The following is a 23091-nucleotide window of genomic DNA, read 5'->3' as shown; positions in this document are numbered from 1 at the left end:
GAAATATCATGAAATAAAGTCATTACCAGCTACCTGTTTGAAGTCCAAAAAAGTTGGCTACTCCTTCCAGAACTTAAAATTGTCTTGGCTTGTCCTTAAAACATTTTAGAAACTAGCATGTATGTAAGAAATTTCACTGATACTTTAGTGTGAGGATCATAAAGTACAGCTGCTGAAGCCTTACTGATGATTGGCTTTGAGGTCAGTTTATCCTTTGATCCAAATTAGAGTGATAAACTAAATGTTGGAGCTCATAAGTTTTAGAACACTCATAAATATGTTTGGGTTAGAAAATTCACTTTCAAATGATAAATAAATCTCTTCTTTACCCCTTATATATATATATATATATATATATATTAAATTTTGGTGTATTGAGTTTAAAAGTTGATACATAAGTTGGTAAAGCCTATGTAGTAAAATTTGCAATATCCATAGCATTACTCAAAGGTTTTGGTGACCTATATTTTTCTTTCCCCTTTACTGCAGGTACTTAAGGCAGGCAGGAGGAAGCTGATTACCATTTGACTCTTCCAGTGGTCACTTCATTATGTTGGTTTATTTTAGTTTTGCTATGTTGGGAATTTGAAACTGTGGTAGACTTGGTTTTGGTTGTTTAACTCAAGGGTTAGATGTCAGCGTGAGAGATGTTATACAATATTTCTAATTGCGGTAGTTTGCCGTATTTGTGGTTATTTGGTCTTATTTGGTTGTGAATGGTAGGGATTAAAGCCTATTATTCCTTAACAAAAAGCATTCTAGAGTAATTCACATTTCAGTCATGTGAATATCATTTCATGAGGCAAATATGTCATGTCAATGCATCCAGAGTAGATCTGCTTGCGCTTAATAGGAACGTGTTTTCTTTCTCGTTGCCATTTACCATATAGTATTTGCATGTTTTGGAATGGAAGCTGTTTTCTAAATTGTTATTCTGGAGGACATGGTTTGATGGATCTGTAAGTCGCCATGCGATGGTTTGGAGGAATCACCAATTATTTGACAATTCATAAAACATCACGCTACTCATTAAATTGGATAAACTAATCATATGACTCATTTAATAGGTCATATGATTTAAAATACTCATGGATGGTTGTTTGAATCACCACATAGTGGATTTTGGATGTATTTTCCTTTAAACCTATCTAAATTAACTTTTTCATTGCTAAAGTATTGAGAAGGGGCAAATACGTATTGCTTGGGTAGTTGGGAGGACTGTTTGGAATCATGATTTGTAGAAAATTGTATTAGGAATTATTAAAACTTCGAGAGAGCCAGGGCCAATTCAACCCGATCTTTGGCAGGAATGGAGTAGAGAAAAAGGGAACAATTAATAAAACTTTGTGTAATTCCATATAAGTAATTCATTTCGATTTGTTGGTAAACACTTTCTCACTCTTAAGCGTGCGTCGCTTTCTCTCTCTACCTCTTTGTTGAATGGTTGCAACTTGATTTATGATGAACAAGTCATAAATGAAACAAAAAATAAGTTTAATCAAGTGCTTTGTTTCAATTACTACCTCACATCCTTGGTGCGATGGTCACTCCACAAGTATAAGTGCTTTTGGATGTGAGGGGTAAAGGCCGAGATTCAAGTCTCCAGAAAGAAGTTTCATACATACATACGCTTAGATTAGATTAGAGTGGAATTTCTATCTTGTATTAAAAAAAACCTTTGTTTCGGTTAAAAAAAAATAGTAATATAATGAATAGCATAGAAGCACAAAGGCCTTGAGATTGAAATAAGGTCATAGTTTGGAACTTTAATTGACAAAATTGAAAACCTAAGACCTAATATGAAACATGATATAAACTTGGGGTCTTTTATATAATTTTTAGTAAAAAAAAAAAAAAAAAGACTAAAATAAATGATTAATAAATTACACATAATAATTTGATATTTGATAGGATTATTTACAAGCATATACAATCCAATCTCAAATCTATACATGTATATTATAAAAAACATATACATATAATATTATAAATACTCAAATCAAATCTCATACTTTTTTTTAAAGAGTTTCAAAATGTTCTATTCTTTGATTCTAAACATTAAAATAATATATACAACACATTAAATAATATATTAACTCAAAACCCAGCCAATATACAAACACACAACGGCCAGTGGCAGTCACCACCTATCAAAAACCAACAACCACTGCTACAACCATCGCCACAACAAAGAGCTTCCTCTACCACCTAAAATACAACTTAAAACAAACACAACCATATACCCACAACAAACCCGTTACTGAACCACCACCAGCGGCAAATCAACTGCCACAAACTACAACCACAATCACTAGATACTCCAACAAATTCCAAATCCAAAAACCTCAATAAAAGAGAAAAGGAAAAAAAAAAAAATCTTCAACAAAACAGAGAATAAAACTCAACCAACTACAAACACCATTGGCCCAAAACTCAACCAACCATCGGCCTAAAACCAAGCCCAACTGACCCAAAACCTTGACCCACAACCCACATAATGTCGATCCAAAATGTCAAATTCACAACCCACACAACCATTGCTAAATCCACCATCAAATCACAAAAAAAGAAAAAGAAAAAAAAAACCATCGCATCAAAAACAGCATAAGCACCCAACAAATCACACCATCGCATCAAACACCGCATAAACACCCAACAATCCATAACCCAAAACTGCCACCACAACCATAGCACCACCGCCCACAACCACAAACATAGCACATCAGAACCCATCCCAAATCTAACACCTACAACCCGATTAAGAGAGATCTGAATGTGGGAAGTCGGAAGATGCAAGAAGGTTGTCGGCATGGCATGGGTGACGACGCTTCTAGGTCGGTGGTGAGTTGTGGAGAATGAGGCGGCGAGATTGGCGGTGAGAGCATGTTGCAAAAAATTTTGAGATTTGGAACATCTCATGAAGCATAAATATTGGTATTCGGTGTACCAAATGTCAAATATTTAACATTTGACACACCTTATGCGAATGCAGTTACGAATCTAAAAATGCATTTCGTATCTTATAGTTCAAAATTCTAATTGAACTGTACCTCATTTCAATTAATGTAAATTTTGTTTGACCAGAAAGACCCCAAATATACAAAACAAATTTGTTACAATTTATAGGGATGGAAGGGGAAAAGAAACTCACAGATCGAGCAGCTTGGCCGCTTCCAGCACCAACATCCCATGCAAGGTTGTGAGAGGGTGTCTTGGAAGCAATGAATTCAAACAATTCTGGAGGATAACTAGGCCTTCCCTCTGCGTACTGCTCTGCCTGCTTGATGAACAAATCTGCAATTTCTTTCTTCTTCTTTTTCTCTCTCTCTCCAAGTTATAAGTATGGATCTATTCTATCTTAGGTACCCCATTTATAGTTTGTGAAAAATACATCGAAGATAGCGCCACGTGAAGTGAAGAAGACCCATTTGCAGGGCTAAGAGCACCCACAGCAGATGTGCTAAATGTGCCAAATGCCAAATTTTTGGCACATTTAGCACACCAAACACAAAAACAGAGGTTTATCAGATGTTCCAAATGGTAAAAATTATACCACATATGAACAGTACCGTTGCAAATTTGCAACGGTACGGACAGATGTTGTAAAATTTTTATTATTTTATATTACGTTTTCTCTCTCCTCCCTCTCTTCATTTTCTTTCTTTTCTCCTCTCTCATTCTCCGGTTCGCTCTCTCTTCTTCATTTTTTTTCTTTTCTCCTCTCTCACTCTCCGGTTCCCTCTCTCTTCGACCAGTCCGAAATGTTTACCGTCAGCGACAACGGCGTAGCTCCGACGACGACTGCGCGCTCCACCAAGCTCGATCTCGCTCCAGCCACTCGATCTCACGCTCCAGCCACTCGATCTCACGCTCAGCCACGCTCTAGCTATGCTCGATCTCACCCACGCTCGATCTCACCAATCACACCCCGAGGCCGCCATCGATCTCACGCTCAGCCACTCTGGTTGTGGGTTTTTTTTTTTTTTTGTTGCAATTTGGGTATTTGTTTGTTTGAATCGGTGTTTGAATCGATGGGTATTTGTTTGTTTGAATCGGTGCTGAAGTGGTGTTGAATCGGTGGTGGTTTGGCATTTGGGTGGTGGCTGTGCTTGGTGACTGGTATTTGCTGGTTTTTTTTTTTTTTTTTTTTCCTGTTTTGTTGGTGGTTTTTGCCTTGCTGGGTGTGTGATGGTGGGGTGGTGGTGGTGGTGGTTGCTACCTTGCTGGGAATGTGTGGTGGTGAAGTGGTGGTTGTGCCGGTGGTGGCTGGTCGGTGTTGTTGCGACAGTGATGGTTGGTGGATGTTGTTGCTTGGTGATTGGTATTTGTTTGTTGTTGGTGGCTGAGATAATATATTATTTTAATGAGTAGTATATATTATTTTAATGTATAGAATTGAATTATAAAACATCTGATAAATGCGATGTTGTAAAATGATGTGGTAAAATAATAAAGTAAGTGTTTGGTGTTGCAAAATAACATTTTTTTTACAACATCTGCTGTGGATGCTCTAACTGGGGAAGCATCATTGGAGTTATCAGAGTGGCGGCTCCGGATTTATTTATTTATATATATATATATATATATTTTTTTTAATTTCTAGGGACATTAAAAAGACATAAATTATACCAAATTTAAAATTAAAAAAAAAAAAAAACTTGAATAGATTAACATTACCCTTTCAAAAAAAAAAAAAAAAAAAAAAACCTGAATATATTAACATTACCCAAGTTTTGATTTCCTTCCAAATTACCTGGATGGTTTCTATTAGTTTTGTAACTAAGCAATATTCTGGACGAAAGAATCCCTCTCACGCCTACAACTTTTAGTTCTTCCCCACTGAGAGAATGCTATAGCTGTAGAGTTACAGGCTTACAGCAGCCCAACTTCTGGTTCTTCTTGAAGACTTGGATCCCATTTTCAGCCAATTTCGCAATTGGTAAGCAAACTTGCACTTGCAACATAACATTTCTAGTTAAAGTAGCACATACAGCCTCTCTATCACCAAATCAAATCAAAGAGAGGCTCTTCCAGATGCAAACTTATTCAACTATATAAACTTTTTCAACCAATGGATAAGCAATCCTTACAGTTGCAAAAGTTCTGCCAAATCAAGAGCAATCGTCTCAGAAGCTTATAAACAAAATCACAATCTTAATGATGATATTTGGTAGCCATCATTTACTTTCTAATATAATAGCATTCAAAAGCAGAATTCCATTGTATAAAATGGCAACATGATAAACACAACTGATCTACTACTCCTAATTTTACTGACAAAGGAAATGAATACATGATGACCATCCATCACTCCTTTGAAACAAAATGTTTTATTTTCATATGAGAGGTGCCACAATTTATCCAAGCTAGTGTTTTGATTTACTCATTCCCCACTCTTCCAATCCTCAAATAAATTGGATGCTTTACGACCTTCTTGTCCTGTCCATCTTCAGTCCAAGCACGCTTGAATTCCTCAATCACATCATTGCTCAAAAGCTCCACACCCTTCTCCTTAGCTGTTTGATATGCTGACCATGATCTTAAGTATGTAAAATAACTATCTAAATCCATTAATCTTTCCATTACAAATGGAAACGGTCCAGTATGATCAGCTCCATCCACTGGCTCAAATGGAAAATCGATGGTCTCAAACTTGTTGTCCACCAATTTACGTGCCGGATCCCAATAAGGCTCCACAGCAATGTTATAATAGGGTTGGAAGACTGCATCGACTGATTCGTTAACTTCTGGCACGGTGTAGCACCAGGCAGCTATGACACCGTGAGTTTTTTTGAGTACCCACTTCGCTTGTTGATAGAAATTAGGGAGATCAAACCAATGGATGGCCTGAGCAATGGTCACAACATCAATGCTTGATTGAGGTGCAATACTGGATTCAAGTTCAGCAATAGACATGGTAGGAGGCGTCAGTTGGTATCTAATATTGGGTAGCCTTGGAGCGAATGCAAGCTGTTTTGGACTTGTGTCTGTGGCTATGACATTTTTGTAGATCCCAGATAGCTGAAAAATAAGGTTGTATTAGAACAAAAGTCTACAAAAAGCAAATGTCTAAAATGGAATTAGATGTATCTACTCAGTAACAGTGAGCAATCAAAGCAATTTATATAAAGATATAGGAGGCATATGGGGCACAATTAAGTGAGGAATGCTAGAATATATGTGCTGGACAATACTTGGGTATAGTTCTTTAGTAGTATATTCAATTTCCCAATTGAATTCACACATAATTGGATTGAATTTAATTATGTTTGCTAAAGATAATATTGTTTTCTCTGCCAAGTTATTGACAAGCTCTTTCACTCCATACATAACTTTATTATGGGTCCTGCAAATGTGGAACTGTTGAATTAGCCAATGCACTTCTTTCTTTACTACTAGTAATGTGGGCTATTATAGCTTATATACTAAAATTTTTGGCATAGTATGATTTAGTGTCACGACACCAGTAATACTAGTTATTAGGATCCTTTAACTATTTTTTTATTTGAAATCGATCAATTTCATAATTCAAATTAAATATTATAAATTGAAAAGTGCATAGTATTTTATCATTTTAATCATAAAAAAATATACTGCACCCAATGAACTGTACCTCGTTTCAACTAAAATGAATTTTGCTTGAACAAAAAGACCCCGCAAAGACAAAAACAAAATTGTTATTTAGATGGATGGAAGGGGAAAAGAATTACTCACAGATCGAGCAGCTTGGCCGCTTCCAGCGCCAGCATCCCATGCAAGGTCGTGAGAGGGTGTCTTGGAAGCAATGAATTCAAACAATTGTGGAGGATAACTAGGCCTACCCTCTGCGTACTGCTTTGCCTGCTTAATGAACAAGTCTGCCATTTCTTTCTTCTTCATTTTCTCTCTCTCTCTCTCCAAGTTTTAAGTATGGCTCTATTCTATCTTAGGTACCCCATTTATAGATTGTAAAAAAAAAAAATGGAAGATAGAGCCACGTGAGGTGAAGAAGACCCATTTGCTGTGAATCACAACTTTACAGGGCAGGGCTAACTGAGGAAGCATCATCGCGAGTTCCGTGTTATAATCATGTTTTGACCCAAATTTCATTGAAGCAAACACAGTGGCGGCTCCGGATTTATTTATTTATTTTTATATTTATATTTTTTAATTTCTAGGGTCATTACAAAACATGAATTATAGTACTAAATCTAAAATAACGAGAATTTGGATATATTAACATCATAATTTTGTTTTACGTAAATACATAAAGTGTTATAATTACATTTTATAAAATTTCATATTTTAGAATCGTTGTATGATTGATTCATGAATTCGCTTAGAAGATGAATCTTGTGTCTACATGATTTTCTTATTAGAAAATTTTTCTATATTACTAACTAGAGAATAAAAAATAAATTATAAGTTTATTTAGCATATTCCAAAACTTTATTCCATTCAAATGGATTATGGGTGGCTTATATTTTTTTATGAGATTTGATCTATCACTATTTTTTTTAATAGATTTGAGATCAAATTGGTTTGTTGTTTGGACTTTTTTTTAAAAGGCCAAACCATGGTTAAGGGGACTAAGCTCAATTCAGTCTGGCTAAAAGAAAACAAGTAATGCTATTTACACAAAAATTTTGACAACATTTTTCACACCTATCAAGCTGTCAAGTTTTCACTAATTCTCAATTTGGCTAAATACTGATATCACTTTTTTACTTATTATTAACAATCTGACACATTAATATGTGTCAATTTTTGTGTCAATTTGTGTGTGTGTACTCAGTGGACTTTCTCAAAGAAAATTTAGTGTATTCCAAAGTTTTATTTTAGTGTGGTTAAAAAAAAAAAGTTTAAAAATATTACATTTTACATATAAAAAAAATTTCTATTGCCAACCCAGTTTGAACCCCTGGCTGAATGTGGTGCTTGCACGGAGCCAACGTACCTTGTCTATTGCGAGGAATAGTGACGGTACACAAATTGTTCACGAAGTCTCATTTCGGTCTTTTAATCAAGGGACTATTATAACTTTGTTTGTTACATGTATTTGAAAATATGTGTGGAAATACGTGTAAGTAAAAAAGTGTATAAAAATACGTATAATGTTGTTTAAAAACTGAAAATGTGTGTTTGAGTGAGTGTACCAAACATCCCCTAAGTCACAATTATTCACATGTTTAATTGTAAGTGATGGAGAAAAGTGGTGGGTTTATATAAAAGTGATAGGTAGCCGGTCACAGTCTACCACATAAGACAGTTATGGCAAAAGTTGTGATTTAGTTTGTAATACTAGAATTACTAATAACTTATTATCACTTATGTGTTTTGTTTCAAAATGAGTAATGTTTATTATACAGTAAATCTGTGCAATTTTTGCGTGTGCTAAAGTGTGTGCAACAACTACAAAGTGTACGAAACAAGTATTTCCCTTTCATTATTGACCGAAAAGACAATAGTTTATTTATACTATATTCATGTACACTTAGTGTGCATTTGGCATGATGAAATTTGTTAGTTTATTTTTGTTACTATTCATGGACTCCATTGTACTTTTTGGTACTATTCATGAGTCCCACTGTATCATTTCAGCTAATTTTTACCTTTATCTACAGTATTTTCAATAAAAAGTTTTCAATTTTAGTAAAATAAGTATATTCCAAATGGACTCTTAAACAAACTATTCTAGTTGCAAACTATAACATTCTGGTTGAATAATACGCGTTATGCAAAGTTAGGTGTCCATTTGGGTAGGATTCAGTGATTCGCCATTGGATGTATGTGCTGTGGTGGTACCAAAATTAGATTTAGGTTTATTCGATCTTTGTGCCATGTAATGGTCATTCATGTCACTAACATCTTTCATTAATCGTAAGTAATTAATGGGTTTCAAAATTTCAACTGATGTTAGCTTAGGTTAGGATCCTTGCAATTGATTAATTCATTACAAAGTTTAAACAATCTTCTCTGATGTCATCATGACTTACTATTTTCTTTTGAGTTTTAACTTTAATTTAATATCGATTTTATTTAATGCAAGGAAATATTTATGGAATTTCCGGAGAACAACCTTACTAGATAATATTCACATGAGGAACAAACCTTACTACATAATATTAATTTAAATTGGATTGCCTTCCGCATTTTTTTTTTTTTTTTTCCTTTAAGAATCAACTTATTTGGATTTTTGCTAATTACTTTTAGTTGAAAGTGGGTTAAATATACTTGGGGGAAAAAATTGAGGTTCAAAAAAATCTAAAAATTAAACAAACTACTTTTTTTTAAAATTTTTTTTTTTATTGTTGTTAATAATATGATAGTTACAAAAGATGAGAGATGATTTGAACTCTGAATGTTATTAATACATTAGAAAGTGTCAATCAATTGAATTACAAAACTCTAGGCTTAAACAAAAAGCTCTTGACAAACCTATACGTGGTTTATGTTTTGTCAATTGGTTTTAAATGCATCAACAATTAATTAACAAATTTTAATCAAGTACCTCAACCTATATAATTAGGCGGTTCATTGCTAAATATATCAAACCCCCATAGTTAAGGCCCAAGCCCAAGTTTACTTGGTAAGCAAGCAAAGTATTCTACTTATACAAGTCTAATAACCATGATGTTCATATAAAAAATAAAAAAAAGGTCTAATAACCATGATTAATTGTATGGTTAGTTTAGGATATAGCATTCTATATATATATATATATATATATATGTATGTGTATATATATATATATATATATCTCATATTGAGTTCATTGTAACATGTATAATCTATCTTTATTTTTAAGATTTCTAACCATCATAAATCATTTTTCTCTGCGATAATTTTCTTGCATAATAAAGCAAATAGAACGTAAGATTATGTGTTAGAGAGAAAAATAATAATAATTTAAAACACACAGATAAGATATTACCCCCTGTCCAAGAATAGTAGCAAAATTCAAGTTGATTTTTGGAAGAGGCAGGTCCAATTTGGTCGTTCCTGGTCTATACTGGAGTCGGTAAAGAAATAGAGTCATGGGTGGGTGAACAAGAGTCATGGGTGGGTGAACAAGAGTCCTTCCTCCTTCCTAGTTCTTTCCCATTCAGACCGTGCACGCCAAGTTTGTTTTTTAGCTATGCACATTGCGGGTGGCATTTATTTATTTAACTAGAACTCACGAATAATTGGCATCTAGTATAGTCTATTTTGTCCCTATGAGTTTTAACTTTTAAAGCTACCGCACTATATGAGACAAGCAAATGCTTTCTGTTTATTTTTATTATTATTATTATTATTATTTTTAACCATGGTTTTAATATTAAGGGATTAAAATGACAAAAATTCAAAAGTGCAGGGGTTTAATTTTAAATTTTGAAACTGAGTTATATGTTACAATGAATCTAATATAAGATATTTATAGGAGACTAAATTTAAAACAAACTATACACCAAATCATGGTTACTAAACTTGTAGTACATATAAAATAATTGCAAATCAAGTATTTAGACTTGATATCTTTAACACATGGTTTAAAGCCTTTCGGCCATTTATATTCTTAGCTCAACTCCAATACAAAGAGCCATTTTCGGAGCACCACACAAAGAGATTTGTGAGGTTTGCTATAATATCTTAATGCCTGTTCTCTATTATATGGTTCTTCTTAATCCTGCTTAGCTAATGCATCCCATGATATAGTAAAGATTTTCCAAGAATAATTTTTTATCAGCTCACTCATATATCAATCTCACTTTGAGTGTTTGTATGTTTGAAACCACATAGTCAAATCTTAAGTGAATTATAGTGCTAGAGATTTTAACATGGAGGAATCACTATACAATAATTTTAAAAGTTCTAAGACTACCAAGGTAGTTAGGAAAACATGACGTTTGCAGATGTTGCATAGAATCTAGGCTAGTAAAGGTTTTGTAAGTTGTTGCTTGTTATAATTGTGCTTTAAATGGTGAATTTTCTATGAGAGTGTTTGTCCTTGTTTTTCCTTTGAGGGGTTTTCATTTAGGGGTCATTTGGTTGGGATGATTACTAGGGATGGAGAATGGGGGAAAATGGTTTTTTTGGGTTGTTTAATTAGGAAGGGAAACTGGGGGAGATTTTGGTGAGGCTCAAGAGTTTTCTTCCTGAGCTCACCATTTAGGATGATTTTATTTTCTCTCCAATTTAGGGAAAAATGTGCGGGGAAGAGGGGGCTTGATGGGAAATTACCCATCTACTCCCATCTTACCCCACTTGTATATGACTTTTTTTTTAATTATTATTTATTTTTAATACTAACAACAATTTAAAAAAAAAATAAACTATTAATTTTTTTTAATGAGAATAAATTTATACAAATTACATTTTCTATCATCATCTCATTTTTCTTTTCAACCAAACAAAAATTTTTTTTTTCCATCAATTCACTTTTCCATCCTCCCAATCAAACACACATAAGAAAAAAATTAAATATTTTTATCTCCCAAATTTTCCATCCTGTCATTATTTATTATCCCCCAACCAAACAAAACTATAGTTTTTCTTTGTGATCAATCTTTGTGTCACAACCTTTATTGCTTTGATTTAATATATTGCATAAATTGTGTTGTGTATGTGTGTGTGTATATATATATATATTCTGCTGAGTTATTATTTTTCTTTGATGTGAGTATTTGTTAATTTATTTAATTCCATGTTGTTAATCACTTAGGGGTATAAACTTAATTGTTTAGCACTTTTGTTTTCAATTAGCAATTAAAAAATTTAGAGGATTAATTGAAAGTTTCGAAATTTGAGAGATCAAAATCATAATAACACAAACATTGGAGGGTTAAAAAGTTATTTTAGCCAAATATTCCAGCATCTTATGCAATCTGTATTTTTAACTTTCCTTATTTTAGACCAAAAACAGAGTCAAGACTAACGATAAGAGTCGGCAGAAAGAGATAGCTGGGCATTCTCGGCCACCAAACTAAAGTTCGAGATCGAACCCTTTCCTAATGAGTTTCCTTTACAAGATTTCCAACTTATCGAAAGCAGAGTTGTTAAGGATTGTCTCTGGGAATCGAGATCAAAGAATGAGCCGCGTGCTCCATCCATGAGAGTTGAGTTTTCTCTCTAAATTATTTGTTTCACTCCATAACCTCAACATTCTACAATTTGTTTACATTTTCCTTATCACTTTATTCACTTAACCTGAAATTTCATTTACTTGAAATGATACCATGTCTCATTCAATTATGTCAAATTTTAGTATTTCCTAGATACAGAGTGCTATTTTTAAATGACTTGACATTGGATACACCTTCAAATTTGTTATCTTTAATCTGAAGATTCTGAACTATAAAAAGGATAAATTTCAAATTTGTCTTTGTATTTTTAGACAGTTTTTAATCTCCATGGATTATTTCTATTTCTGATTTTCTTACAAACTATAACATATCTGAAGTTGTGAGCATGATGAGAAGACAGAGAGCAAATAGCTAATTGCTTTATTTATTTATTTATTTTTTTTCGATAAATTGTTACAACTAGTGGGGGAGGGGATTTGAACCCTGATTCTCGATACAAAAGAAACCGGTCAATGGAATTGAGTTACAAGGCTCTTGGTGTGTCTTGTTGTAATTGATCAAATTAATTAGATAAGGCAGAATGAAATGTTTTCTGATTTATTATTGAAAAACATACATCTGTATATTATAAGCTTGTCATGAATTTTGGTTGCTGAGATTACTGTTAGACTCTGCAGACACTTGCTCAGTAAGCAGCACATCTGTTAAATAAAATGATTAGAGACATAGTTGATAAGTACTCTGTAGAAACTCTAGACATGTTTCCTCACAGTCTTTTTTGTGTGTTCATGAATATGTGCATAAATGAATGGATGAAGAAACCAAACTGCAGTCCATCCAGGGCCGGCTGAATGGTGGAGCAAGAAATGCGGTCGTCTAAGGCCCCAAGTAAAAAAAAGGCCCCCAAATTTTAACCAATAAGGTTATTTATAATCAATAAATAAAATATTTTTTTTTTTTACCAGATGAAAATCAAATAAAAAAATAGAGAAAAATGCAACGTCCACAATATTTTTCACAACACTTTTACAACTAATGCTAAGTAGCAGGTTGTTACAGCCTATTGTTGATGGCAAAAAAATAATTATAGTGATATTTTCAAATAGAAAACAAAAAGTAGTTTAAAATCTAGGATTTGTTGTAGAAAATATTATGAATGTTGCACTTCTAAAAAAAAAAAAAGAATAATAATAAGAGTTTAGTTAGTAAACTTTTACTAGTTTTCATCTAAGTCTACTATTAACACCACTGTTTTACTTACCACTATCAATCTACCATATCAACAAGTATGCAAAATTTTGTCAAATTTTTTTTGTCTATAAAATTTCTAAAAAAATGAAATTTTTTTACGTAGTTTATGTTAATTAGTAGTAATTTTGCATCTAAAACAAGATGATCAATTTTCGTTTTAGGCCCCCAAATGCATCAAGCCGCCCCTGAGTCCATCAAAGCAAATAACTATGAATTTAAAAATTTTGCAGTGGCTTTGTCACAACATTCGCATATATTGCAGTAGAAGCAATGGCTGATAGTGGGGTAGCTGCAGCCTTACCACAAGAAATTGCATTGAAACTATTACTATTAGGTGAGCAGTGGGTTCTGTTTCTTCATTAAGCTACATCATCATACCATATCATCTTTGTGCTTTCCAATTTGGGATAAGATCTCCCCCATTTAAATCTTCTAATCTCCAATTTTTAGCCAAATGTGAAACTTGTGTCATTTTTTCTAATTTTTTGTGGTTTATATAGGTCTTCTAAGATCATTGGATTTTTTTAAAACCATGCATCATATATCTAGATTAAAATTGGAGGGAATTAGAAGATTTAAATAGGAATTCTGTCAAGTCTTTTGGTATCAACAAGCCAGAAGTTCCAACAAAATTGGTTTTTTCAATACTATTTTGGGTTTACCAGTACTATTTAATTACTCTTTTGAATCTTTGATAAAAGCCTCTCTCAATAAGAGCTTTAGTGAAATTCGTAGTTAGATTTTGTCAGGGTGCATTTAGATTATGACGCTTGGAGAAGAATTTACTCACTAGATACACTTAATGTAGTTATGTACAATAAATGTTTTTCAGATTACTATGTGAGTGGTAATTCAAGTAGTTTATGCGTTGAAGAAGTCCCATTTGAGACCAGCATCTCTTTTTGTGCAAAGCTGCATGGAATTCATGGGTACATAGTACATACCGTACATTTAAAAAGAAAACAATTTTTTGTTATGAAATAATGTGTAGATAATGAATTCAATAGAAATCTGACAGATCTTTGAAGTAGTTCTTAAAAAAAAAACTTTGAGAAGATAATTTGGATTAAATCAAGAGTATATAGTCTGACCTATTAAAAGGAACACCAATCACTAACTAGTTTCACTTTTTAACTGGTTATAGTGGTCTGTATCTTACTATCTGTGTCATGGTTTTCTTTTTTGTGTGAATGTAAGACCACCCTGATTTTACATTTCTCTTTCTTATTTTAATTTTTACAAAATGTCATTGGAACCAAGTTCTTAGCCAAGATCTTAACTGCACTAAGAGAGAATGCTTTCTTAAGTTCAAATTGTTGCAGTTTATGCACAAAACTTACAAAAGGACTAATACTTTTTTTTAAAAGAAGTATATTGCAAGAAAACTTAAAAGCTTGGAAAGGTGATATTTCATGGAACTATAATCTTACCCTTAATAAGAGGGTATTCTTTTCCACTCCCTGAAGAGCCAGATTAGTATGAAAAGAAACATGAAAGTATTGAACATTGACAATGTTTATATCAACCACTCACATAGAATCAAGATTTTTTTTTGTTAAATTAATTTACAAGGAGAAGTTGATGAAGGAATTGTAGATGTGACAACCAACACCAGTTACACCACACTTTTTTTGTCATCTCATTAACATTTCTGTTTATTGAACTTTGAATATCACTCTTTAAAAGATTTAAAAACACAACTGTTAAATGATTTTCATTTTTGTGTGGGAACATGAAGCCATTTCTTTTACCCTCTCATATGGGGGAAACAAATTTCATTCTACCATAGCAACAATAAGAAAACAAAACTCAAACTAAAATTTTATATGAAAATATAAAATTTTGAAACAATAGATCACAGCTAAAGCGATCACCCTGTCCAGCTTGTATCATTTAGAGCAATCATAAACACATGTATGTGATAATTGATTTATCGCATTATTTTTCTTGTAATCTTAGTACATATGTGTCACTTCCTATTTTCTTTCATCAGCAATTAGCTTTCCCGAGGAAACATAGCTAATTGTCTTGGCAATAGTCATGGCACTTTACTCTATCCTTGCTGTGTATTCACATATGTGACATTCAAAATATACATAAACAACTATTTGTTGCAGAAACTTAAATTGATATTAACATATTAATATGTGGATTTAACATTAGATAAGAGCTTTGACTGCCTCTGAAATAGATTGATTGATTGATTGGAAAAATTGTCCAAAGCATTGGAGAATCTGTTGATGTGAGACATACAGTAACTGTGCAAACATTAATGCAGAAATAGCGAGGATTAGGATTCCCCATGGTGGTAGAAGGATCTCTACCAGCAAGCCGGAGGCAGAAGTTCCTAAAATGACGCACATTCTCCTGCCTATATGGAGGTAGCTTGTGTTGAGAGTTGGTTGGCTTATCCCTGCCAATGTTAAAGCGTAACCAATCACAAGTACAATAAAAGATGACATAATTGCACCATGCGTTTGAAATGGGTTGCCAGAGTTTTGATACTTGACTTGTAGAAGGGCAAGCAGCGCTAAAATGAGAAAACCTAAAGTAGTATGGACTTTGGTGGAGGAACCAAGTTGTTGTCGACTGTGAAAAACAGAGAGGAAAAAAAACATAGAATTGCCTCAGATTACATGCAATATTAATGGATATACAGTTGATGAATGAGCAGAAGGAATATCCATGACATTCGATTTGCCAACAAAATATTTTCTTGTAATTAGATTAATGCTCATATTTAATTTAGAGGTGCAAGTTAAATTATTTGCCAAGTCTTTCAATTTTGTGTCACTATCAAGTTACTTTTATCATGCTCTTGCTTACATCTAATATTCCTCTAGAAAGAAATAAACCCCAGTTTTTATTTTGCTTGCTCCTACTGAATTGTTGTCTTTGTTTTTATTTATTTTCTCTTTGTTTGTTTCTCTCTTTTATCAATTATAAAAATATTTTGTTTTGCTGTGTGTGCAAGTTTTTTTCTTCTCTGAAAACTATCGTCAAGAGACTCAAGACTAATCGTTACCCCCAAAAAATATGGTTTCTTGAACACACTCCATTTATAATTCCTGTTATCCGAATTATAGGGAAAAATTATTTTCTTTTGAGAGAGAGAGAGAGAGTCTTTTGTATCTTGATTTTGATCTATCATCAAATATTGACTCAACAAGTTAATTCAAGTAGCAAGTTTTGTCCTATAAAAAAAGAAAAGAAAAAAAAGAGCAAGTTTTGTGAATTAGAATTTATGGTATTGACATGTGAGAGTTTATAATTTTAGAAAATTATTGAACATTTTGAAAATATTATAAATGTGCACTTTCCCATCTCAAATGAATTATAGGTCTTACCATGAATTTAATTAGTAAGTTCCCACTATTATATAAGAGAGAAAGCATGAATTTATGAGAGTCTAAGAGTATTCTATAATTACTCTATAATTTTGATTTCTATCATAAATTCCTTCCCTTTTTTTGGGGGTACGAACAAGTCAAAAAAAAAAAAACTTATCTAAGTAATTAAGAGGAGCACTATAATGTCCGAAAAAAAAAAAAAAAAAACATCCGTACTGTCCTAAATTCCGTTTGATGTGTTTTATTTATATATATTTTTTGTGAGAAACATGTGTTAAAGATATTGATTGTTAATAAAACATGCAATAAAGCAATGGACTTAAGGGGGTCTTTGAGAAACATTGTGCTGCTAGCAGAGGAGGGTCGGAGGAGGAAAGAATGGTGGAGATCACAGGTGTTCAGCACACTCCGGTGGCTGCTAGTCAAGCGTGGCTGTGTATGGAGCAAGCGAGGCACTCTATGGCGTTGTCAAATCACACTAGCTCCAACGTGGTGCTGTCAAAGAGCCAGAGCAATGATGCTCTGGTATGTCCCTTGAGCCCAGCACCCTCTTCTGTTGTGCTATCACGTGTTTCCCAATGGTCATGGTTGACAAAGCCTCAGATTTGGGCTTTCCAATGTCTTTCTCTGAGGGCCAAATATCACTCAGCCCGGAACCCACAACTATTCCCTCTCCTTTTAATGAGCCCATCAATACCCCTTAATGCCCAAAGAGTGGGCATTTAAATGGGGTTGCTACAGCACAAAAAAAGAAACCCCAAAATTTTAATAAGCAAACACAGGTTAATTGCTGGGCTTTTGGCTTCGTTGAGGAGAGGGGTGTGTAGTTGTTTGTTGTTTTTCTCCCAGTTGTTGTCTTCTTTCTCTGTTGTATCTCTTTTCCAGATGAATGAAATGTTTATGTATTTCTCCAAAAAAAAAAAAAAAATGCAATAAAGATGCCAGGTTTTTCTGGATATATGACAAACTCAAATGCTCTGTAAATTATTAGCGCTTAGCTGTTAGCACTTAGCACTTAGCAGTGCCCACTAGAGCAGAAAATGATCCTGTAGGTAAGATATTGACACCTTTTTTAAAATTAAAAAAAAAAATTTAAACTTTAGTCATGAAAGAATTTATTACAAAATGATGGACTTGAAGTAGTAGCATTCAAGAGCTTATAAAAAAAAATGTAAAGCAAAAACTAATGCAAAGAGATTTTAACTGACTCTTCTGGATGAAAATTGTTGTCTGCCATTGTTCTCGCCTCCTTGTGCTGCGCTTTCCTCATTCTTTGCTACATGTTGTTATCCTATATATAGTCTCTGTGTCACTGTCAAAAGTTCACTGTTCATAATTTAGCAAAAAAACAAAAGTTCACTGTTCATAAGATTCAACCTTATGAAAAGTGAACTTTTAACAGTGACACACGGAGACTATTTATAGGATAAAAAAATGTAGCAAAGAATGAGGAAGGCACAACGGTCAAAAGTTCACTGTTCATAAGATTCAAGGTCCAAGTTCACTATTCATAAGGTTCAAGAGGACCTTGAATGTTATGAACAATGAACTTTTGACAGTGACACGGAGACTATATATAGGATAAAAACATGTAGCAAAGAATGAGGAAGGCACAGCTGTCAAATGTTCACTGTCCATAAGATTCAAGGTCTCCTTGAACCTTATAATCAGTGAACTATAATGGAATGTAGATATTCCATTCTTGCAATGACACCCAGACTTTATATATTGCAGGAATGGAATATCTACATTCCATTGTAGTTATTGATGCTGAAATCGTCAGTAGTTAGGTTCATCTAGAAGGTTCCCAACTATGTCTCGTCAAAGGTCCTGTAAGGGGCTACAAATAGGAATTTTCTCAAGTGGTTACTGGTGTGGTGCCGACCATGGAGTCTCTGATGATACAGTCGGAAAATAGAGTTTAGGAGTTAATTAGAGAATTGAGAGAACTTGTAATAAGAGTGAATATTGTATCTGCCTTGTCTTGAGCTTGGTTGAGCCTATAAATAGGCTTTTCTTCCTACTAGCCGTTGGCCTTCTTTAATGATGGCTTGAATGCTTTCTTTGTAATGTCTCAGGCCTGCTTAATGTAGCCTTAATGGAGGCTACAACGGTCTCCTCGTCGATACGTAACTGTCGGGGCATTGAACGGTTGTCTTTATGACGTTCTTCTTTGTCCAAGCTAGCTCACTAGGACGAACATAATTATCTGGTCTATTAGCTGCCCCCTATTCTGAGGTCATCCTTATGTGTGATGACGATCTCGAGAATATGAAAGGTCATTTGTTCAAATGTGACTCTTGAGATTTTGTTTTATCCGCATTTAATGTGAAGTGATGGCACTGTGCGTGTCGTGACCATGTGGCGCATTCTAAGTGGTGGATGGCATTGTTTTGTTTGAGGGACTTTTGGGTTTCCCACCAGTTTTCAGTTTCCCAAGTTTAGCTTTTAAACTTCTCACTTTTCTCTCTTCTTCTTCACTTTTTCTTTCTCTTGCCATTCTTACTCTGCACTTTTCTTTTTTGAGCTCGATCTCTTGCATTTTTTCCTTTCTAAGCTTGACTTTCACTTTTTGAGGTACGGTTCCTCTTCCTTTTCCTTTTTCCTTTTATAGCAAAGTTTATTTGCCTTTCCTTTTCTACTTAGGAATAGAAATTCGTATTCTTTTTTTTCGATTCCATGGTCGAAAACTCTGAGGTTAGGCAACATTGTCCTTTTGTTTCATTCTTCTTTACTCGTTTAGGGGCATATTTAGGTTCTTTTAGCTCCCATTGCCCCCCAATTGAGGGTTTTGTATCTAGGGATAGTAGCTTAGGTTTAGTGTTGGTTGATTTGTACCCTTTGCTACATCAGTCTCTAAATTGGTTTAGGGAAATGGTGTCTGAGGTGAGGTCTAGTGAGCTTGAGACTGGGTTATCGTTTAGCGATGACCCCGTCGAGGCGAAGGTAGATACTGCTGCCTCTGGTCCTTCATCTTCTGGACGGAGGGAAATTAGGTCTTTTCACACCCTCAAGGAGTAGTGTGCTTTATATTCTGACACCTTTTTCAGGTTTACGGATAGATTTTAGTTCCTCAAGGAGGTCAGGATTTGACTTCCTCATGAAGGGGAAAAAGCCTGTGCTTTCTTGCCTGGAGAAGTATGCTTTTATAATGCTATTTTCCAGTGTGGCCTTAGGTTTCCCATCCATCCATTTATCATGGAACTCCTGAACCATTTCAACATCGCTCCTAGGCAACTTATGCCAAACTTGTGAAGGATAGTGATTAGCTATATGGAGATCTAGATGGTCATCATTGAGGGGGACATGGTTAGGTTGGACGAGTTTGTTCACCTGTATCATTTGAAGGAGTTCGAAAAATATGGGTACTTCGAGCTTATGCCCTAGGTTAGGAAGGCGAGGATCATCATGGATCTTCCTTCGTCCTTCCCGTACTAGAAGTCCAGGTACTTGTTTGTATCTGAAGATGGGTGGGAGACTCTTTTAGACGACTTCTGGGGTGAAGTTCCTAAGTTGCTTCGTCGGTGGGGGACCCCGAGGCTAGGTGTGTTGTCTTTTGCTCATTTCTTGTCAGTTCTTTTTTCCTTTTTAATTTGATTTGTCACTAACCTTTACTTGTTATGTTTTTGCAGTTAAGAAGGGTTGTAAGCTCAAGAGTAGATACAAGGAGCGCATCTAGGCAGCCACTGAGTACGCGAAGATGATTGATGACTTCGACGACCTCGTCGATCCCAGAACTTTAGCTCGTCACTTCCTTGGTCCGGAACCTTCTCCCTTTGTCCTGCGTGCTATTGAGATTGAAGAAAAAAGTGAGTTTGGTTTGGTTGAGTTTTCTTCTCCCTTTTGTCGCTTTCTGTTATGTAGAGATGATGACCAAATTCAATCAAAAGTTGTATGCCAGGATGAAGGCCAAGAAGAACGAGCCTCTTAAAAAGACATAAATTAAAAGGACAATCAAAATCACTTTTTTCCATCTGGGTACACTAAAAGACATAAATTATACCAAATTTAAAATTAATAAAAAAAAAAAAAACTTGAATATGTTAACATTACCCAGGTTTTGATTTCCTTCCAAATTACCTGGATGGTAAACTAATAGAAACTAATAGAAACCAATGGATAAGCAATCCTTACAGTTGCAAAAGTTTTGCCAAATCAAGAGCAATCGTCTCAGAAGCTTCATAAACAAAATCACAATCTTAATGATGATATTTGGTAGCCATCATTTACTTTTTAATATAATAGCATTCAAAAGCAGAATTCCATTGTATAAAATGGCAACATGATAAACACAACTGATCTATTACTCCCAATTTTACTGACAAAGGAAATGAATCCATATGACCATCCATCTCTCCTTTGAAACAAAATGGTTTATTTTCATATGAGATGTGCCACAATTTATCCAAGCTAGTCTTTTGATTTACTCATTCCCAACTCTTCCAATCCTCAGATAAATTGGATGCTTTACAACCTTCTTGTCCTGTCCATCTTCAGTCCAAGCACGCTTGAATTCCTCAATCACATCATTGCTCAAAAGCTCCACACCCTTCTCCTTAGCTGTTTGATATGCTGACCATGATCTTAAGTATGTAAAATAACTATCTAAATCCATTAATCTTTCCGTTACAAATGGAAACGGTCCAGTATGATCAGCTCCATCCACTGGCTCAAATGGAAAATCGATGGTCTCATACTTGTTGTCCACCAATTTACGTGCCGGATCCCAATAAGGCTCCACAGCAATGTTATAATAGGGTTGGAAGACTGCATCGACTGATTCGTTAACTTCTGGCACGGTGTAGCACCAGGCAGCTATGACACCATGAGGTTTTTTGAGTACCCACTTCGCTTGTTGGTAGAAATTAGGGAGATCAAACCAATGGATGGCCTGAGCAATGGTGACAGCATCAATGCTTGATTGAGGTGCAATACTGGATTCAAGCTCAGCAATAGACATGGTAGGAGGTGTCAGTTGGTATCTAATATTGGGTAGCCTTGGAGCGAATGCAAGCTGTTTTGGACTTGTGTCTGTGGCTATGACATTCTTGTAGATCCCAGATAGCTGAAAAATAAGGTTGTATTAGAACAAAAGTCTACAAAAAGCAAATGTTTAAAATGGAATTAGATGTATTTACTAAATAGCAGTGAGCAATCAAAGCAATTTATATAAAGATATAGAAGGAGGCATATGGGGCACAATTAAAGTGAGAAATGCTAGAATATATGTGCTGGACAATACTTGGGTATAGTTCCGTAGTAGTACATTCAATTTCCCAATTGAATTCAAACACATAATTTGATTTAATTTAATTTAATTATGTTTGCAAAAGATAATATTGTTTGCTCTACGAAGTTATGACAAACTCTTTCACTTCATACATAAATTTATTTTTTGGAGTCCTGCGTAATGTGGAACTGTTGAATTAGCCAATGCACTTCTTTCTTTACTCCTAGTAATGTGGGCTATTACAGCTTATATACTAAAATTTTTGGCATAGTATGATTAGTGTCACGACCCCAGTAATACTAGCTATTAGGATCCTCTTAACTATTTTTTTATTTGAAATTGATTAATTTCATAATTCAAATTAAATATTATAAATAAAAAAGTGCATAGTATTTTATCATTTTAATCATAAAAAAAAATATACTGCACCTAATTAACTACACCTCGTTTCAACTAAAATGAATGTTGTTTGAACAGAAAGACCCCACAAAGACAAAAACAAAATTGTTATTTAGACGGATGGAAGGGGAAAAGAAACTCACAGATTGAGCAGCTTGGCCGCTTCCAGCGCCAACATCCCATGCAAGGTCGTGAGAGGGTGTCTTGGAAGCAATGAATTCAAACAATTGTGGAGGATAACTAGGCCTACCCTCTGCGTACTGCTCTGCCTGCTTAATGAACAAGTCTGCCATTTCTTTCTTCTTCTTTTTCTCTCTCTCTCTCTCTCTCCAAGTTTTAAGTATGGCTCTATTCTATCTTGGGTACCCCATTTATAGTTTGTAAAAAAATCGAAGATAGAGCCACGTGAAATAAAGAAGACGCATTCGCTGTGAATCACAACTTTACAGGGCAGGGCTAACTGGGGAAGCATCATCGCGACTCGCGAGTTCCGTGTTATAATATCATGTTTTGACCCAAATTTCTTTGGAGCAAACACAGTGGCGGCTCCGGATTTATTTATTTAAGATTTAGTACTATAATTCACGTTTAGCATATTTCAAAACTTTGTTCCATTCAAATGGATTATGGGTGGCTTTTATATTTTTTTATGAGATTTGATCGATTACTATTTTTTTTTTTAATAGATTTGAGATCAAATTGGTTTGTTGTTTGGACTTATTCTTAAAAGGCCAAACCGTGTTTAAGGGGTCCAAGTTCAATTCAGTCGGACTAAAAGAAAACAAGTAATGCTCTTTACACAAAAATTTTGACAACA

At 34.3% G+C, this 23091-nt stretch overlaps 2 protein-coding genes and 1 long non-coding RNA gene across 3 annotated transcripts; 1 reads left to right on the top strand and 2 right to left on the bottom strand.

Annotated features, from left to right (window-relative positions):
• Window positions 1-5035: 5035 nt before the first annotated feature.
• LOC115952559 (putative methyltransferase DDB_G0268948) lies at window positions 5036-6995 on the bottom strand. Its single transcript, XM_031069732.1, has 2 exons — window positions 6715-6995; window positions 5036-6021 (listed from the first exon to the last, which is right to left on the bottom strand). The coding sequence occupies exons 1-2, from the start codon at window positions 6877-6879 to the stop codon at window positions 5380-5382; spliced, it is 807 nt and encodes a 268-aa protein (XP_030925592.1). The 5' UTR covers window positions 6880-6995; the 3' UTR covers window positions 5036-5379.
• A 4885-nt stretch (window positions 6996-11880) lies between these two features.
• LOC115953591 lies at window positions 11881-16078 on the top strand. The gene is made up of 3 exons (XR_004083747.1): window positions 11881-12076; window positions 13526-13629; window positions 15574-16078. It is a non-coding gene; the product is annotated as an uncharacterized LOC115953591 (long non-coding RNA).
• A 4725-nt stretch (window positions 16079-20803) lies between these two features.
• Window positions 20804-22724, bottom strand: LOC115953589 (putative methyltransferase DDB_G0268948). Its single transcript, XM_031071325.1, has 2 exons — window positions 22418-22724; window positions 20804-21710 (listed from the first exon to the last, which is right to left on the bottom strand). The coding sequence occupies exons 1-2, from the start codon at window positions 22565-22567 to the stop codon at window positions 21069-21071; spliced, it is 792 nt and encodes a 263-aa protein (XP_030927185.1). The 5' UTR covers window positions 22568-22724; the 3' UTR covers window positions 20804-21068.
• Between the last annotated feature and the right edge of the window lie 367 nt (window positions 22725-23091).

Source organism: Quercus lobata, chromosome 7 (assembly GCF_001633185.2).
Source record: "Quercus lobata isolate SW786 chromosome 7, ValleyOak3.0 Primary Assembly, whole genome shotgun sequence".
NCBI lineage: Eukaryota > Viridiplantae > Streptophyta > Magnoliopsida > Fagales > Fagaceae > Quercus > Quercus lobata.
This window is presented reverse-complemented; position numbering and strand designations above follow the sequence as displayed.

Excerpts from the sequence above, each read along its gene's own strand:
- LOC115953589 (XM_031071325.1), bottom strand. The coding sequence starts at position 22,567 with ATGGCAGACTTGTTCATTAAGCAGGCAGAGCAGTACGCAGAGGGTAGG. Across the intron at positions 21,711-22,417 it reads GCGGCCAAGCTGCTCAATCT|CTATCTGGGATCTACAAGAA; the intron begins GTGAGTTTCTTT and ends CTTATTTTTCAG.
- LOC115952559 (XM_031069732.1), bottom strand. The coding sequence starts at position 6,879 with ATGAAGAAGAAAGAAATGGCAGACTTGTTCATTAAGCAGGCAAAGCAG. Across the intron at positions 6,022-6,714 it reads GCGGCCAAGCTGCTCGATCT|CTATCTGGGATCTACAAAAA; the intron begins GTGAGTAATTCT and ends CTTATTTTTCAG.